Source organism: Muscardinus avellanarius (genome assembly GCF_963383645.1).
Source record: "Muscardinus avellanarius genome assembly, chromosome: 10".
NCBI classification, from domain to species: Eukaryota; Metazoa; Chordata; class Mammalia; order Rodentia; family Gliridae; genus Muscardinus; species Muscardinus avellanarius.
The window spans coordinates 61,517,659-61,537,226 of record NC_137796.1 but is presented as its reverse complement, the minus strand read 5'-3'; the positions used below and the strand labels follow the sequence as shown (position 1 = coordinate 61,537,226).

At 51.6% G+C, this 19,568-nt stretch overlaps 1 protein-coding gene across 1 annotated transcript; it reads right to left on the bottom strand.

Annotated features, from left to right (window-relative positions):
• Positions 1 to 3,063: 3,063 nt before the first annotated feature.
• Positions 3,064 to 16,609, bottom strand: SCAF1 (SR-related CTD associated factor 1; the record flags this gene model as incomplete). The annotated part of the gene is made up of 10 exons (XM_080702375.1): positions 16,487 to 16,609; positions 16,205 to 16,262; positions 15,419 to 15,513; positions 15,036 to 15,136; positions 14,832 to 14,947; positions 7,875 to 10,709; positions 7,222 to 7,304; positions 6,790 to 7,008; positions 3,542 to 3,670; positions 3,064 to 3,255 (listed from the first exon to the last, which is right to left on the bottom strand). The coding sequence occupies exons 1-10, from the start codon at positions 16,592 to 16,594 to the stop codon at positions 3,064 to 3,066; spliced, it is 3,936 nt and encodes a 1,311-aa protein (XP_080558501.1). The 5' UTR covers positions 16,595 to 16,609.
• Positions 16,610 to 19,568: the final 2,959 nt, after the last annotated feature.

Sequence of the window (19,568 nt, the reverse complement as noted above, 5' to 3'; positions counted from 1 at the left end):
ACTCTGAGACCCTGTTTTGAAATAAAGAATAAAAAGTCTGGGCGTGGTGGCGCACGCTTGTAATCCCCGCGCTTGGGAGGCAGAGACAGGAGGATCGCGCAGGTTCGAAGCCAGCCGCGCTGGCTTAAGAGACCCTGTTTCCAAAAACTAAAAAAATAAGTCTGGGAGTGTAGCCCAGATATAGAAGAGCTTCCAGGAACCCCAGTACCACAAAAAAATAAAAATAAAAAGATAAAGAATAAAAGCCGAGTGTGGTGGTGCGCACTTGTAATCCCAGCATTTGGGAGGCGGAGACAAGGATCCCGGTTCACAGAGAGCCTCAGCTACATAGCAAGGCTTTTCACAACTCAATGAGACCCTGTTTCAAAAAATTAAAGACTAAAAAGTACAACTGGGGGTGTAGCTCAGAGGTAGAATATCCCTGGGTTCCATCCCTAATACTGAAAAAAGGAAGGAAGGAAGGCAGGCAGAGAAGGAAGGAAGGAGGGAAAAAACTAGGGCTGGGCATGTAGCTTGGAGTTACAGTGCCCCTGGGTTCAATCCCCAGTACCTACTTAGGCCCTTTGCAACTCAGTGAGACCCTGTTTCAAAATAAAAGAAAAAAAAATAGGGCTGGGGGTGTAGCTTGGAGGTAGAATGTCCCTAGGTAACACACACAGACACACACACACAAATTGAGCAAATGTCCCTTTCTTGGGCTCCCCCTTCTATGTGAGGCCTGGAATGGGAAGCTCTAAGGGGCTTGGATCCATGCCTAGAACACAGGAAGCCTGCATGTTGGGTTGATCTGGGCCCTACCACCCTCCTGCCCAAGCAGCCCTTCTGAGTATCAGGGTACTGACAGAAGCCAGTGCAGCCTAACTCGCCCTCTGGCCCTAATGTTGCTCTATACTGCCAACTCCTCAAAAGAGTGAATTAAGACCACCAAAGCCTTGCAGGGCTGCTAAACAAAAAACCCAACCCAATGAAGGACAAAGATCCTGCTTTTGGGGGCAATGTCAGGGAACAAATAGCTCCCAAGATAAATAGCACCTAGGAACTCTGAGGTCAGAAGACACTGATGGGTGAGGGTCTGGGATCCCTGCATCCTGTCACTATTTTTTTGGTATGTGTGTGGTACTAGGGATTGAACCCAGGCATGCTACCAACTCTGAGCTATACTCCCAGCCTATTTATTTATGGTACTGGGGATTAAACCCAGAGGCATTCCACTTACAAATTACACCCCCAGCCCGATTTTACTTCTTATTCAGAAGCAGAGTCTCATGTGGTTGCTGAGAGCCTTGCTAAATTGCTGAGGTTAGTTTTGAACCTCTGATCCTACTGTCTCAACCTCCCATGTACTGAGATTACAGACATGTGTCACCAGGCCAGGCTCAATTTTTTTTTTTTTTTTTTGCAGATCTGGGGATGGAACCCAAGGGCATTCGACTTCCAAGCTACACCCTCTTCTCTATTTTTTATTCTTTATTTTGAAACAGGGTCTCACTAAGTTGTGGAGGGCCTTACTAACTAGCTGTGGCTGTCCGCAAACTACAATCCTTCAGTCTCAGCCTCCCAAATGCTGGGATTACAAGCGTGCACCACCACGCCCAGCTTTTTGTTGTTGTTGTTGTTGTACTGGGGATAGAACCAGTGGCATTCTACTTCCGAGCTACACCCCCAGCCCATTTTTTATTCTTTATTTTGAAACAGGATCTCACTGAGTTGCAGAGGGCCTAAGTAGCTGAGGCCGCCTGCAAACTGCGATCCTCCTATCTCAGCCTCCCAAATGCTGGGATTATAAGCGTGCGCCACCATATGGGCTACCTGTCTAATTTTATTACCTATTTTCTTTTTTGTAATGCTAAGGAATGAACTCAGGGAACATTTTATCACTAAGCCTCACCCCAGCCCTATTTTATTTTTTAATTGGAAACAAGGTTCCACTAAATTGATGTGAGCCTCACTGAGTTGCTGAGGCTGGTTTCAAACCTGTGCTCCTCCTGTTTTATCCTCCCAAATACTGGGATTTTTAAATTTTTTTTTTTTTTTTTTTTTTTTTTTTGGTGGAAGTGGGGTTCCTGGAAACCCTTCTACCTCCGTGCTACACTCCCAGCCTATTTTTATATTTTTATTTGGAAACAGGGTCCCTTAAGCCAGTGAGGCTGGCTTCGAACCTGTGCGATCCTCCTGTCTCTGCCTCCCAAGTGCGGGGATTACAAGCGTGTGCCACCACGCCTGGCCTCCAAATACTGGGATTTATGAAATAGCGTCTAGCTAGGTTGCTGAGAGGCTTGCTAAATTGCTGAGGCTGGCCTTGAACCTGTGATCCTCCTGTCGTATCCTCCCTAGTACTGGGATTACAGGTGTGTGCTGCCACCACTTTCTACCAACAACTTACTACTCTTGGGCATTTTGTGTGGGGTACTTGGGATGGAACCCAGAAACATTCTACTCTAAGTTACAACCTCAACCCTTTTTTACTTTTTATTTTCAAACAGAGTCTTACTAGGTTGCAGAGAATCTTACTGCAATCCTGAAGCTATTCTCAAACCTTTGCTCCTCCTGTCTCAGCCGCCAGAATACTATGATTACAAGTGTATGCCACCACATCCAGCCCCAAGGCATTATTCTAAGAGATACAGCTGCCCAGGCCTGGGGTAATCTTCACTGCACCTACTTTGCAGATAAGGCAACCGGAGGCCCAGCAATCAACACAGTTGTCCCAAGTCCTAGAGTCTGGTCTCCCTGCTTCTCACACTCACTTGGGCCAAAACTCCTGGGTATCCCTCCCCAACTCCCAAATTTCTGAAAAGAAAGAGCTAAAATAATGGGGCTGGGGTAACATTTCATGAAATCTTTAATGAAATTGAGGAAGGGGACACAAACAGAGAAAGGGCAATGGGGACAGGCTTGGGGGCAAAGGACTTGGGCAGGAGGCTGGGCAGGGCAGGGGCTCTCCTCTTCCCCACAGTGACCCTCTCCCAATCATCCCACTGATGGGGAGGGAAGTAGGGAGGTGGAGCCATAAATATGTCCAGAATCTCAAAGAGGCGAGGGGCAGAAGGGTGGCTCGGGGTCTCAGAGTGGGGGCAAGGGCAAGCCTGGGCCACCCTTGTCGGGAGGCCCCGGCTCCTTGGGTGGCCGGGGGGGCCCTGGCGGATCCCCAGGCTTGCGGCCGTGCTTGCGGAAGTAGCGGTAGCGCTGGACGTAGGCCCGCACCAGGTTGCTCACCTTCACCGGGTTGATCTCCCCACTTTTGCTGTGGCAGATCTGGGGAGCCAGGGGGCATATGGAGTCACCGCCAGCCCTCAGGGCCTGCTCTCCCTGAGACAGCTGAGCAAAGCTTGGGGCTGGGATGGGAGATGCTCCCCCAATGACCAGGCCAATGCCCTGCTTGTTCGCCTTCAGGATGGACACCTCAGTGCCAGAACAGGCCCTGGGGAAATCCTGCCACCCTCCTGGCCTCCTAGACCAATCCCCCAGCCCTGTCTCCCCATGTGCACAGGCCTGTTGTGCACGCATCCCTCTCGCCACCTCATCTGCATCTGCACCCCACCTTGTGGACGGCCTTTCTCAGGATGTCCTTGTACTCCTCCTTGGTGATGTCCTTCTTCTGATAGTACGGCTTGATGGCCAGCTTCACCTCCTCGACCGCCCGCTCCTGTGTGTGCAGCTTCTTCAGATACTGGTGGTGGGTGACAGGGTGGGAGAAAATGGACAAGGACCAAATGAATGCTGAGGAACCACGGGCCTCCACTCTCCTCTGCCCGCCATAAGCTTGGCCTCCTTGACCATCCAGCTAGGAGTTGGGAGTTATGCTCAGGGTCTGCCCTGCGTTCCCCTTGCTGTAACTGCCCTGGCCCACTAGGCATCTCTACACTGGACCCTGGGCTGTCCCAGGCTTGACCATGACCAGGACACACGCGTCCCTGACCTCACAGACTGGTGGGGAGATAAATGTCTGTCAAGCAATACAACCCTGCCCTGGTTCCTAATGATAGCAGGGATGTGGGACACTCAGGGCATCCAGCACTCTGGCTAGAAGCAGAAAGGTGGGTGGAGGGATGACTGAGCACAGGTGGCGGGGAGGATGAGATCAGGTTGTGCAGATGGCACACTGGCTCTGGAGTTCCTGCCTGCCATTCCCATGGGTGACTAGCACCTATGGGGAAGACTAAGGTGACACACACAGAACAAAGCACAGGCTGGACATACAGCATGGACTCTGAGGAAGCTGGGACAGCAAAGAACAGGACAGAAAGTTGGGCCTCTTGGAAAAGGCCCTTTCTGCCCTCAGCCAGTAAGCCAGAAGAGCCCCTGCAATGGGGGTGGGGGTTAGAACAGCTATGGCCCCTGCTTTGCAAAAGTAGATGGGAGCAGGATGCAGTGGCACACACTTGTAATCCCAGTACTTGGGAGGACGAGCAGGAGGATGGAAAGTTTGCAGCCAGCCTCAGCTACTTAGTGAGGCTCTCCATAACTTAGTGAGACCCTGCTTGAGAATAAAAAAAATAAAACAGGGCTGGGTACACAGTTCAGAATTAAAAAAAAAAAAGAGAGAGAGAGAGAGAGAGAGCAAGATGCAGTCAAAAGAAAGGGGTTAGCTGGGCACAGTGGTACACAACTTATAATTCCAGTACTTGGGAGGCAGAAGGATTGCAGGTTCACAGCCTCAGCAACTTAGTGAGGTCTTCTGCAACTTAGTGAGACCCTTTTTCAAAATAAAGGAATCAAATAGGGCTGGGGGAGTAGCCCAGAGGTAGAATGCCCCTGGGTTCCATCCCCAGTACCACAAAAGAAAAGAAAAAGGCGGGGTTGTGGCACACACCTGTAATCCCAGTACTTGGGAGGCTGAGACAGAAGTACATAGATTCAAGCCAGCCTCAGCAATTTAGCAAATCCCTGTTTCAAAATAATAAATAAGGACAAGTGTGGTGGTTCACACCTGTAATTCAAGTAGTTGGGAGGCTGAGATAAGAGGATCGCAGGTTCGAAACCTCCTTTCTCAACAACTTAGTGACACTGTCAGTAATCTAGCGAGATCCTGTTGCAAAATAAAAAATTAAGTAGGGCTGGGAATGTAGCTCAGAGGTAGAACACCCCCTGGTTCAATCCCCAGCAGCACAAAAAATAACTAATTTAAAAAATATGACTGGAGCCGGGTGTGGTGGCGCACACTTGTAATCCCCGCGCTTGGGAGGCTGAGACAGGAGGATCGCACGGGTTCAAAGGCAGCCTCAGCTACTTAGTGAGGCTTTCAGCAACTTAGTGAGACCCTGTTTCCAAATAAAATATAAAAAAAAAAAAAATAAGGTTGGGAATATAGCCCAGAGGTAGAAAGCCTCTGGGTTCCACCCCCAGTACCACCAAAAAAAAAAAAAAAAAAAAAAAAAAATATATATATATATATATATATATGACTGGCAGCCAGGTGTGGTGGCACACGCTTATAATCCCAGCATTTAGGAGGCTGAGAAAGAAGGATTGTGGTTTGCAGACAGCCTCAGCTACTTAGTTTGCGTCCTTTGCAACTCAGTGAGACCCTGTTTCAAAATAAAGAATAAAAAATAGGGCTGGGGGTGTAGCTTGGAGGTAGAATGCCCCTGGTTTCCATCCTTAGTACCACCAAAAACAAACAAACAAACAAGACTGGGAGCCAGGTGTGGTGGCACACATTATAATCCCATTATTTAGGAGGATTTTGAGTTAATAGCCAGCCGCAGTAACTTAGTGAGACCCTGTTTCTATATTAAAAAACATATATATAGGTCTGGGGATGTAGCTTAGAAGTAGAATGCCCCTGGGTTTCATCACTAGTACCAAAGGACGAAAGGGGCAATTCCCCAACACCCCTATTGGATGACAGGGCAGAGAATTTACCAGGGCAGCCTGCCTGGTAGAGCAAGGGCTCCCCTACTGAGGTCTTACTGTACCAGTCCCACAGCATATGGCATGAGCCACGGACAAGTGACAAACTAAGCTGGAGCCCTGCCTCTGTTTCTCACATGGAGATTTCTACAGGGCTTTATCTGGCTTTTCTTTTCTCTCTCTCTCTTCTTTTTCTTTTCTTTTCTTTTTTTTTTTTTTTTTTTTTTTTTTTTTTTGTAGTCCCGGGGATGGATCCCAGGGGCATTCTCTCTGAGCTACACTCCCAGGCCTATTTTTTAGTCTTATTTTTGAAACAGGGTCTCACTGAGTTGCTAAGGGCCTCACTAAGTAGCTGAGGCTGTCCACCGTATCCTCCTGTCTCAGCCTCCCAAATGCTGGGATTACAAGCGTGTACCACCACGCCCAGCTATCTGGCTTTTCTTTTAGCACCCTCCACAAGGTTTCAGGGTGGCAGAACCATCCACTGGCTAAGTGTGGGCTACAAACCAGAAGGAAACACAACTAGAGGAAAACAGCCCGAGACTCAGGAGCAGGAGCTGAATAAAAACCTATGTCTGTATTCTCCTGGCAGCTATTCTTCCTCCCTTTGTCTGGGAACAGGTTCTTGACATCTTTGAAAAACCACCCTCTTGGGCTTACAGAAAGAAAAAGGGGGAGAGAACAATAGGTAATTGAGGGGTAGACTAGCGGGGGGGGGTGTATGTCTGTAAATGTGTATGTGTGGGTGTCTTTACACACACATACAATATCACAATATATATGTGTGTGTGTACATATATATGTGTGTGTGTGTGTATGTGTGTGTAACTTTGAAATCTTCCCAGCATTCCTTTCCCATTCACTCATTCTAGTAGAAATTTAGTTCTTTACAATTTAACCACTTTGATTAACCCTCCTCTCCCAAGGCAAGCTTACTTTATCTGTGTCCCCACGTCCCTCGGAGCTGCTGCTGCCCTCCCTCTTGTCAGATGCAGCAGCCAGCCCAGTGGGGGTGGGAGGGGTAGAGCCACAGCCCCCCAGAGGGAGGCTGCCAGGAAGCAGGTAGCTGGAAGGGCCAGGGGGCAGACCCAAAGAAGTGGGCACAGGAGCTGGGGTCACCCCCAGACTTGAGGGTGGCTTCCGGTGGCTGAGGATCTGTGGAAAGAGCGGGAGCATGAAAAAGTAAGGTGGAGGGGAAGAGGGAACTCCTACTCCCACTGTTCCCACCCTAATTTCCCAACAGTCCTGGGGCAACAAGCTCCTCTTCTAGCCAGAATCTTGCCCCAAGGCTTGCTGGGGATTGTAGTTCTAACTGAAGGCAACAAACAAAAGAAGGGGCTGTAAGGACTCTTCCCCAGGGAAGCCCACCTGGTTGGTTGCCTGGATCAGCTCCTGAGCCTTTGCCCGGCTGGCCAAGTTGGCTTCTTCCATCTTGAAGAGAAGTGCGGTCACTGTAAAAGGCAGAAGTGATGACACAGAATTAGGAGGTGACAGGAAAGATGGCAAACCTCACCTAGCTACCCTTGAACCCCCAGAGAGGCCATGAACCTCACACTCAGAATAGGCAAAGGGAGCTGTGGCCACTGAGAAAACCACCCTTTACCCTGAATGTTCTCAGGACTCAAGGTTTGAGTGTGTAGAGGGAGGAGAGGGAGCACATCATGGTCAATGAGTGAAGGCATGCTCACAGGACTGTCTCCTACCCACATCTCCACCTGTGGCCAGACCCAACCCAACCTCTCGCTCTACCCCTGCACTCTGACAGAGGATACTGTCATCTCCTAAGGGACCTGGTGCCCTACTCAACCCATCCTTTCTGGTCTTTCTATCCTAGTCTAGCTCTAGGTAGACCTCAGGCCTGGCCCACTCGTCCAGCCTGTGCCAGCTGCCACCTGTTCCTATTTGCCCTTCTCTCTCCCAGCATGCCTAGGGACCTAGGAAGACTTCTTTCAAGCCTGTACTCATCAGTCCCCACCCTCCCCGATCATTTCTCCTCTGCACCTGCCCCTGGGGACACTCACAGGCCAGGACGCCACTGGTGGTGCAGTCCACACCAGCCGGCAGGTTCCAAGGCATGGGTGGGGGCAGTGTGGGCAGCTGGGGGATGCGAGCCGCCGGCCCATCCTCTGCCCCCGAGTCTCCAGCTGTGGACCCTGCACTGGGAGCAGTACTTGGGGCAGGTGCAGCTGTGCTGGTAGCAGTGGTGGTGGCAGGCTGTTGCTCTTCCTCCTCCTCCTCCTCTTCTTCCTCCTCCTCTTCCTCCTCCTCCTCCTCCTCTGCCCCACCTCGGACCCCAGCCTCCTCAGCGGCTTCCTCAGGTAGGAAGGAAACCTCAGGAGTCTTGCAGCTACTGTCCACGGTCTGTGAGTCCGGAGTTAGTGCGGGGGGCGGAGGGGCTGCCTTGGGGGGCGGTGTGCTGGGGGCTTTGGCTGCCCGCTCCTCCCCGGACCAGGAAGTCTCCTCAGCCCCCTTGGCTCCCGCTGCCTGGCTGCAGCTATCTGCCTTGGACTTTTTCAGTGACACAGGGCCACCGCTGCCCCCACTGCTGCCTCCACTGCGGACCTTTTTCCTGGTCTTGGATGGCTTGGTCTTTCCCTTGGTCCCCTTGGCTTTCTTGGCCCCAGCCTTGGCCTTGACCTTGGTCTTTTTGGGCTTGGTGCTGCCTGGAGCAGCTTTGGCCACCTCAGAGGGAGCCCGCTCATCAGGCTTGAGGAAGGGGGAACGGCTCTCCCGGTCACGGCTGAATTTGACGCCAATGGAGCCCAGACCAGCAGACGCAGCATCCTTGGCAGGGGTGGTGCTGCTGACACCCTCTCGTATCAGCACCGCCACCTTAGACTGTAGCTTCACTTTCCTTGAGGAGCAGGAGGACGAAGAGGAAGAGGAGCCTGAGCCGCTGCTGACAGGGGGCTTGGGTGGGGGCCCTGAGGAAGGCGCCAGCTCCTTGGGAGGCCGTGCCTTCTTAGATGACCTGTCCCTGTCCCTATCTCTGTCCCTGTCCCGATCCCGGTCCCCTCCATCCAGAGTTTTCCGACGGGACCCCTTCTCCCGGGAGGACGAAGAGGAGGAAGCAGCTCCAGCGCGCCTCCGGTCCTTCTCGCTGCTCTTGCCACCCCTCTCCTCCCCACTCAATCCCTCTGAGTCGTACAGGACCTCACGCTTGGGTGATGAAACTGGGGCTGGTGAGGGTCCTCGGGGGTCAGGCTTGTCAAGCCGGCCCACAGTGATGGTCCGCTTGATAGCAAAGAGATCGTGGTCCGTGAGGTCCTGGATAGAGGGTGGCACGGCCCCCCGACGACGGCTGTCCCGCTCGCCGCTGGCAGAAGTTGAGCCCGAGGGCTGCTGGACGGACACAGGGGCCTTTTCGCCTCCATCCCCAGACCGCTTTTCCCCCCGGGACCGCGACCGCTTCTTCTTCTTCTTGCTGCCACCACCATCCCGGTGCTTGCCGCGGTGACGCTCTCGCCTCGAGGAAGACGAAGATGAGGTGGCCGGGGGTGGGGAGGCTGAGCGCCGCCGCCTCCGCCGCTTCTCCCGTGACCGGGATCTGCGGCTGCCCCCTCGGCGGTGGTCGGAGCTGCGTGAGCGCCGGCGGGTAGAGCGAGAACCGGAGCGCCGGCGAGCGGATGATGAGGTGTGGGAGCCCGGTTTGCGGTCCCGGGAGCGGTGTTTCTTGGAGTCCCAGGGGGAGGCTGGGGCCGGCGGAGCGGGCTGGGTGCTCGAGGAGGATGAGGCAGCCTCCTTGGGCTCACCTCCACTGCGCTTGCGCTCTCGCCGGGATTTCTTGCGGGTAGGCGGGCCCAGGGCAGCTGTGGCGGTGGCTGTGGCCGTGGCGGTGGCTGGGGAAGGTGAGCGCTGGCGGTAGCGTTCCCGACGCTGGGTCAGGATTTTTCGGCGGAGGTCCAGGCCACCCCAGCGTGTGTCTGTTGCTGGTGGCGCAGGGGCCGGCTCCCCTAGGTCCACCTGCAGGGCTCCTTCACCATCAGACTCAGCGTGCAGAGACAAGAAGTCGTCTCCCTCGGGGGCCCGGGGAGCAGGAGGTTGGGGCAGGGGCTGGGCCACAGGGGTGGCCGAAGATGCTGGAGGTGGCCTCGGGGCCCGGCCACTGGCCCGGAAGAGGGAGAGTGCCACCCTGGGCTCCTCCTCTGGCTGGACAATCTCACCCTCCTCAATCTCTGAGTCTGCAGGGGGCAGCAGGGGTGGTGGGAGAGCAGATCCCCCAGCAGTCACCACCTCCACCGAGACCTTGCCTTCCCGACAGGCCTCTGCTTCAGTTCCCACTACAAAAACACGCCTACGGGTGGTTCCATCAGCTCTCGTGGAGTCCACCTGGGGCGGTGTTCCTGGGGCTGGAGCCGGCTGCAGGGGCTGAGGGTCCGGGTGGGGACTTTCATCACCTGGGAAGTCCTGGCTTAGGCTGTTATCATCATAGATGCCAGCCAGGGTCTCGGAGATTCGGCTGATGCTCTGTGATAGGCCTTCCTCCTCCTCTTCTTCCTCCTCCTCTTCCTCTTCCTCCTCCTCTTCCTCTGGTGAGGGAGTCCCAGCTGATGAGCTAGGGTTGGAGCCAGTGGGCTCGAAGGGATCATACTTTTGTTCTGGGGCAGGTGGTGGGGAATAGGCCTCATCAGTAGGGTGAAAGGGATCATAGATGTCAAATCGGGGAGCAGGAGGGGCTGAGGGAGCAGGGGGTGGAGGAGGAGGAGGAGGGGATGGGGAGGATGAAGAGGGGGAAGGAGAAGGGGAGGAGGAGGCAGAGGAGGGGGCTGGGGGTGGGGCAGGGCCCCCATCTCCTGTGCCCAAGGTGAGGAGGTGGTGGGCACAGGTGGGCTGAGAAGAGTGAGACTGTGGAGAAACTGCAAAAAAACAGAGCAAACAAGAGACACAGTCAGAGGATGCTTACTCCTTCCTGTACCCCAGCAGAGGGATCTGTAGGCAGGCCAACAGCTCATCATCTACACCCGGCACCCTGGCCCTGCCACTGGCATTCACTGCATGACCAGGCACTGCTGAAGTACTTTTGAGTATGCCACCAGAGGATGCCTAACCCTACTCTGAAAGTATAACCCACACAGCACAAGACGAAACTGAGGCAGAGAGCTGCAGCAGCATCCTCAAAGACAGGCAACAGAGGGCAGGGAGCAGTTAGGATAAAGCCCAATCAGTATGCTTCCTGGCCAGAAGTGGTAGCACACACCTATAATCCTAGTACTTGGGAGGCTGAGGCAGAAGGATCACAGGTTTGAGGCCAGCCTCAGTAGTTTAGCGAGGCTCTTAGCAACTCAGCAAGAACCTGTTTCAAAATAAGAGTTTTTGCTGGGTGTGGTGGCGCACACTTGACATCCCAGTACTTGGGAGGCTGAGACAGGAGGATCGCAGGTTGGAGGACAACCTCAGCTACTTAATGAGACCCAATAAAAAATAAAATAGGGCTGGAGGTGTAGCTCAAGGTAGAATGCCCTGGGTTCAATCTCTAGTACCTCAAATAAGTAAATATTAAATGAAACAAAAATTTAAACCAGGCATGGTGGCACATGCTTATAATCCCAGAATTTGGGAGGCTGAGACAGGAGGATAGCAATTCAAGAACAGCCTCAGCTACTTAGTGAAGCCCTTTGCAATTCAGTTAGACCCTATTTCAAAATAAAGAATAAAAAATCGGGCTGGGGGCATAGCTCAGAGGTAGAATGCCCCTGGGTTCCATCCTCAGTATACACACACCAAAAAAAATTTAAGTAGCTAGATCAGGCATGGTGGCACAAGCCTGTAATCACAGTACTCGAGAAGCTGAAACAGGAAGAACACAGGTTCAAGACCTGCCTCAGCAATTTATTCAGACCTTGTCTCAAATTAAAAAACAAAAAGGGCCAAGCGTGGTGGCGCATATTTGTAATCCTCGCGCTTGGGAGGCTAAGACAGGAGGAGTGTGGGGGTTCAAAGCCAGCCTCAGCTGGCTTAAGAGATCCTGTTTCCAAATAAAATATAAAATAGGTCTGGGAGTGTAGCCCGGAGGTAGAAGGCCTCGGGTTCCATCCCCAGTACCACCAAAAAAAAAAAAAAAAAGGCCTGGAAAAGTGGGAAAGCAGCCCAGAGGTAGAATGCCCCTGAGTTCAATCCCAATATCACAAAATAAATTAATACATAAAAATTTTAAGAGTCAGGCATGATGGTACGTGCCTGTAATCTTTGTTTCAAAGTTTTAAAAAAGAGCTGGGCCTGGTGGCCCACGCTTGTAATCTCAGTACTTGGGAAGCAGAGACAAGAGGATCATGGGTTTGTGGCCTCCCATCTTAGTGAGACCCTATTTCAAAATAAAGAATAAAAAATAGGGACCAGGATGTAGCTCGGAGGTAGAACGCCTCAGTATCACCAAAAAAAAAAAAAAAAAAAAAAGCTTAGCCGGGTGTGGCGCACGCTTGTAATCCCCCTGTGCTTGGGAGGCGGAGACAGCAGGAGGATCACGCTGGATCGATGCCAGCTTTGCTGGCTTAAGAGACCCTGTTTCCAAAAAATAAAAAAGTATAAAATAGGTCTAGGAGTGTAGCCTGGAGGTAGAAGGGCTTCTTCCAGGAACTCCAGTACCCCCCACCCCACACACACACACAAAGAAGCTTAAAAACAAAAGGAAAAAAAGATTGGGATGTAGCTGGGCTTTTTTTTTTTTTTTTTTTGTGGTACTAGGGGTGGAACCCAGGGGCTTTCTACCTCTGAACTATACTCCCAGACCTATTTTATACTTTATTTGGAAACAGGGTCTCACTAAGTTGCTGAGAGCCTCACTAAGTAGCTGAGGCTGGCTTCGAACCTGTGCGATCCTCCTGTCTCAGCCTCCCAAGAGCTGGGATTACAAAGGTGCGCCACCACTCCCAGTTTTGGAGATGTAACTTTGTAGCTTGGAGATAGAATGCCTCTGGGTTCAATCCCCAGTGCTACACAAAATTAAAAAAAAAAATTAAAGGGCTAGGGGTGTATTTCAGAGGTAGAATATCCCTGGATTTAACCCTCGGTACCAAAAACAGAAAAAGGATTTGGACTGATCCTTCAGGCTATATGCTGTCCCCTGAAGTCTAAGAACTGCCTTCACCAATGGTAGTGACGTCACTAGAGAGCCAGAGCTCAAACCAAAGCCCACCTCCAAGGCCAAAGCAAGCCCTCGCCTGCAGTACCAGCTGCCTCTTGTGGGAGTTTATCCTGTTCTGTGGGGAGACAAATGTGAGGCCGAGAAGGTGAGATGCCCAGTCTAGAGCTGGAGGTGGCAGAACAGGAGAGTAGGGACAGCTCAGTCCTCCCCCCCCCTGAGCTCTCTACTCTGCCATGAGCCCCCACTGGAAGGGCTACACCTGCTCAAGACTCAGAGACGCCACTGTCAGCTGGCGACAATGACAAGTGTCTTTGCTTCCTGTGGATCCAGGCACTGTCCCATGCAGGTCACTTCCTAAGTCCACCCTCCTCAGACCCCCACCGCACTCAGCACCACACTCCAGTCACACAGGTGGAACAGATGCCCAGGGCTGTGCCACTGGTGAGGGCGGGCTGCTCTCTCCACCGCACCACTGGGGCCCCTCCCTGGCAAGGGCACCGGCCTGTCAGGTGAAGATGAGACCACAGCAGCAGGGGACTTAGGAGGGTGGCCCCAGAGCCACTTCCTGATCTAGATCCCAGATTCCAGCCCTTACCAGGAATGTGACCACAGGCAATGGCTCAACCTATCTGCCTCAGTTTTATCTATATAATGGGAGTTAGCAGCCAGGTGCATGGCTCTCATGCCTGTAATTCCAGTAACTGGAAGGCTGAGACAGGAGGATTGCAGGTTCAAGACCAGCCTCAGCGACTTAGTGAGATCTTCAACAATCTAAGGAGGCCTGCTTGCTTGCTTGCTTTCTTCTTTTCTTTATTTTTCTTTATTTCTTTATTTTGCAGTGCTGGGGATGGAACCCAGAGGGATTCTACCTTTGAGCTACACCACTGGCCCTATATTTTTATTCTTTATTTTGAAACGGGGTCTCACTGAGTCGCAAAGAGCCTCACTAAGTAGCTGAGGCTGTTCACAAACCGTGATCCTCCTGTCTCAGCCTCCCAAATACTGGGATTACAAGTGTGAGCCACCACACCTGGCTTTAACAAGGCTCTATTCCTGAGTAAAAAATAAAATAGGGTGGAGGTACAACTTAGAGGTAGAATACTCCTGGTTTCGATCCCTAGTACAAAAAAAAGGTCTGCACACCAGCCGTGTACACAACAATAACCCCATGAGCAATGCAGACCAGTGCAGCTCAAACTTGAGCAAACATCATAATCATTTGTTAAGGTACACCTCACTGGGCCTACTCCCCAAACAAAATTTCTGATTCAGCAGTCTGGAGGTGGTTGCCCAGTTAGAACCCAGGGGTCTACCACTGAGCTACACCTCCCAATCACCCCTACCTTTTCAGACAAGGTCTTGCTACAATACCCAGGATGGCCTCAAACTTGTGATCCTCCTGCCTCAGCCTCCCAAGTCACTGGTATTATAGTAGCGCACTGCCACATTTGGCTGGGGAACAGATTCTCACATAGTGCACATCACAGAAACTAACAATGTGGGCTTTAGACTCAGTCACACCAGGGCTTGAGGCCCCGGCCAACCACTAAGCACTTGGCTGTGTGACCTTGAACAAATGATTTCCTACTTTTAGACTGATCACTCCTCTGGGGGACGGAGACACCTAAGACCCCCTCTTGCAGAGATAAATGCCCAAAGAAGTGACCGTTAAGAGAGTGCTGAACACTGTTTCTTATGTGTTTACTGCCCCTACACAATCCATACTGTCAGTTTTTGTATATACATAGAGCTTTACTGCAGTCTAATACAAGATCAGAGATTGGTGTCTAAATGATAAAATCATAACTATATATTACTATAGTAATATTACTATAATCAGCTGACTCCTGCACAACTCAAAAGGCCACCTTCCCAGCTCTGCCCCAGCCTCACATACCCGTTTTGCCTGTCCTCCAGGCCCTGAGACGGGGCAATAGGCTGGGTACAGGTAGAGGGATGGGATCTCGGTCCCCGATTCGGACCTCAGCCACAAGTTCCAGCATGTCCTCACTTCTGCAAGGTGGAAGGAATAAATGAGCCTCGGGGATGGTTTATCTCTCAGGCCAGGGCCAACCCCCTCCCCAACTGCCCAATTACTCACTCTCCAGGCCGCAGGTCCAGGCGGCTGGGAACCCAAGTATCTGGAGGATCCAGGATGCTTACCAGCCCCGTGAGGAAGCTGTCTGCAGCCATGTCCAACACCTGGAATAGGCCAGGAGGGGTTCCTCGCTGACTCACAGATATTATTTCCCCAGTCCCTAACCTCTGAGGAACCCAGACACCTGAGACTCCCAAGAAAACTTAAGGCTCTAAACCATTCCTTTATCTTGACTGATCAGGACTCAAGGGAGTCAGGCTCTCAGACCAGTTATCAAGCCCCTAGGATCCCCAAACTTGCCCCTGAGCATCCCAGACACAAGAGTCCAATTCCCCATCCCTCTCCTCCAGACCCAGCAGTACAGGTACCCGGCCCCTCTTACTCACAGTAGCTGTGTCAGTCCCCCCTGATTCCTGGGGACAGGGATCTGACCGTGGGCTCCGGCAGCGCCTCCATCGAAGGCCATGACACCGAGAGCCATCTGGAGAAAGAGATTTGCATGGGGGACTGGCGACAGGACTAGACACAGAGACCTTGTGCAGGACAGGAAAGGGAGCCTGATGACGGAACCTGACGATGGAACGATATATCTCCTCTCAACTCAGGCCCCGGAGGGCCTTTCAGCAATCCCTCTGGGCTCTCACACGCTAACCCAGCTGCCCTCCTTTCTGCCCCCAGGGTGATGACCACACACTGCAGCTTGTCATTCAAGGCCTTCAGTGAATCAGTTCCCACAGGCCTCTCCTGCCTCCCCCAAATGCCCCACTACCCTGCTTACACCCTCCTTCACCTTTGCTCCAATGAAACACATACCCTCAGTGTTGCACTCCTGGGCCACAGACCTGCTGTTCCCTGCCTGTCAGGCTTCCTTCCAATCAGACAACTCCAACACATCCGTAGAGACCCAGTGTACCTGTCACCCCTCTAGGAAGCCTCCCCTGACCCCATCTCCCTATGTGCCAGCTCAGGGAGCCACCGCTGGGCTGTGACTGTATCTCCCCTGCACCAGACTGTGGGCCTCTCAAAGGCAGCCCATGGAGTCTGACCCATCTTTGACTCCACGTGCCGGCACAAGACACCCAGGAGGCTTTTGAGAAAGTTTACCAGAATCATATGAAGATAAAGAATGCAGAGAAGGGGCAGGGGACTGAAAGGACCAGAACCTACCATACCTTTATCATTCGGCAGATCCCCCTGCAGGGAGCTTCCCACAGCCTGCTGAATGGCCCGCTGGGAAGAGAGAAGGTGGGGAGGTGAAAAGAACCAAGAGTCAGAGGTCTCAGGTAAATGTTCCTCTGTAACCTCTACTCCTCGGGAGGCACATTCCAGACACCCCTACAGCCAGACACAAGCACTGAGCCAAGAGTGCAGGCCCCGGACTCCCCACCTCAGGGTCCTGTGATCTAGACTCCCAGTGTATCCTCCCCCTCAACTCCAGGAGTCAGCAGCCTCACCAGGATAAAGGCAGAAGGAGAAAGTGTGGGGTCTCTGTCAGACGGACCATCGCCCCGATCCTCGCCTGACTCCTCTGTCTTTCCTCGAGACTCATCTTCTTCCTCCATGGTCACCTGGTGGTCAAGGGGCAAGAGTGTGGAGTGGAGGCCACGGAAGAGGAGTCGAAGCAGAGGGTGGCCATGAAGACCTGAAGGGCATTAGCATCCTCTTCAGCATCCCTCCTCTTTCACTTCATCCCAATCTACCCTTTCCTTGAGCCAGTGCAGATCTACAGGGACTAGAGCAACTCTTTCCTTTCCTGAATTCAGATGCCTCCTTTGTCAACTTGGAGGCCTTCTTGGCCCCCCCTAGTTCAACATCTCACTTCCTAGCCCCCAAGCTCCAAACCTCAAAACTTTGTTACCCATCCTAAAGGATGCAAAGTCAACACTGACACTTTTTTGTATTGCACTGTGATTTAAAAGAGTGTGTTCCACAGTCCCATAGACCCCCTTTCCCAAACTAAGGTATACGCCAGTGTTCTGAATGGCATTCAATGCCAGGAAGCACACAGCTTTGGAGAGCATCAATCATCCTTGATAGTGAGGAACCAAAGAATTGTTATTTATACATATAAGATGGAACCAAGAAATAGTCTGCAAAACCAGTAGAAAAAAAGCTGGGAGGGTACCTTAATAGAATGTCCCTGGGTTCAATTCCTAGTACCAAAGAAAGAAAGGGAAAAAAAAAAAAGCTAAACTACAGAAAGGTATTTTGTCCCCCAATCCCCCTGGGAGCACTTGTCTGTCACCTAGATGCCTGTCCTATAGAAGCATAGCCAAAGCCTTGGCAATACCATTGATCTGACTGCCCAGTCAGGCCTTTGAACAGGCATCCTTCGGACAGGCAGATGTCTTAAATAAGGCTTCAGAATATGTAAGTATTACAGCTGTGAGCTTCCCTACAACTGTCAAACCTGCTACTCAGAAAACAATACGCAAGCTTCCTAGAAAGCTACAAAATCCCTAACCTACACTCAGTGAGCTTATCTGTTAATAGCAAAATAGTAGCATCAACCTCAGCGAACAGCTGTGAGAATTAAAAGCCACACACTAAGCAGGGTGTGGTGGCGCATGCTTGTAATCCCAGCATTTGGGAGACTGAGACTGGAGGATCATGGTTTGAGGACAGCCTCAGCTATTTAGTGAGACCCTCTGCAACTCAGTGAGAAATAAAGAATAAAAGATAGGGCTAGGGGTAACGCTCGAGGTAGAATGCCACTGGGTTCCATCCCAGTACCGCAAAACAAAAAAAAAAAATAAAAATACATAAACGCCATACACTTCTTAGCATACCCAAAGTGCTCAATACACATTAACAATAACTGTATCATTGGCCCTTAATGTCCAGCTTTCCCCTTCATGTCCCCGGCAGCACATCTGCAAAAGAATTCAGCCTTGGTCTCTGTCCTAACAAAGATTTCCAAGCTATTCCTAGGTTTCCATTCACACTGTTAGGCTCCACAGTTCTAGTCTAAGCCACTTTCCTAACTCCCTGCAGACATGCCCCGCCCTGAGAGACTACCACAACCAACCACTTAAGGCAAAACACAATACCCCCAAGCCCTGAGAACAGTTCCCAGCCCTAGGGCTGTTCTCCAGACTACCTAGAACACTGTCACAAATTAGATGCTTAATCAACATCTCCTGACAACAGACTTGAAGATCCCTAACCCTCTGCACAGTGTATGAAGACACCCATTTCCCCCAGACATGCCCACCAGCTCCTTAGATCTTTTAGATTTTGGAAGGCTCTGCAAACACTGTAGTTCCCAAACTACAGGGTCTGTGAGTAGTTTAGTGCATCACAAATATCTTGTTATAAAAGGCAAATAAAACATAATGGAAAATTCTTCATAAGAATAGTGCATTATAAGTAGCAAGTGAAAGTGAATTGATGAGACTTAGTTTAATATACACGTTGGTACATACTGGGTCTCAGTGAGCAATGTATTCCTTGCTGCTTACCAAGCTTAAAAGAGTTTGAAACAGCAGGTATGGTGGCACAAGCCTGTAGTCCCAGAAACTGAGACAGAACTGAAAGTTCAAAACCAGCCTCAGCAACTAAGCAATGCCCTGTTTCAAAATTTCAAAGACTAAAATAGGGCTAGGGTGTTACTCAGGTAGAATGCCCCTGGGTTCAATTCCCAGTATCACCCCCTGCCTTATGCACACAGTTTGAAAAGCATTGTAACTACATGAGTCTAGAAGACCCTGCAGACCCTCTCAAACTTATGCAGACTAATACTAACTCGATAGCCCCAGGACAATGCACATTTTTAAAGCAGTTTTCATTTGAATTACTTTCTGAAGGGCAAGTGTTTTTGAGATGGGCAAAATTTCCAACACTCTTGTATTATTCTCCGCACGTTTATCTGGCCCCAAAGGCAGTTGAATGTGTTCCAAGCATGGAGACTGCATTCTTGCAATCACATCAAAGCCACTTAGTCGGTTCCAGGTTCTTCTAATTGCCCCAGCCTCCTGACACCGGCATCCGACACTTCCCAGGCCCTGTAGACCCATCCACGCTTCTTAATGCATCACAATATGTGCCTCCTTTCCTTGGTGGGTACATCTCATCCCCCTAGGTGGCCCTAAAAGACCTTCTAGCCCTTGAAGAGTTCTTCCAGGCCCGATAAATGGACCCAGACCTATGTAGATCAGTCGCATCCACAGACCAGCCCATGTAGACACTTCCCAACCCTAACAGACATACCCCAGGCGCTCTAGGTGGCTCTGCAGATACTCCTCAGCTCCTGCAGACCTCCTTCACCCCTAGGACATAGCTCAAGATCTCAAGATGGCCCCAAAACACTCAAAGCAGACCCTAGCCTCCGGTTAGCCCATAAAGAGGGTCTGCAGCACCTACAGACACTACCCAAGTCAGCTATACGCTGGAGGGCAGGCCCTAGGCTCGGTCAAGGCCCTATAGACTCCCCCAGTCCTCGCAGGGACGACCCGCAGACGCCCCCTGACACCCACAGACACGTCCCGGGGCCCTGAGAAGGCCCCCCACTCGGCGCCAGGGTTTGCCACCGCAGCC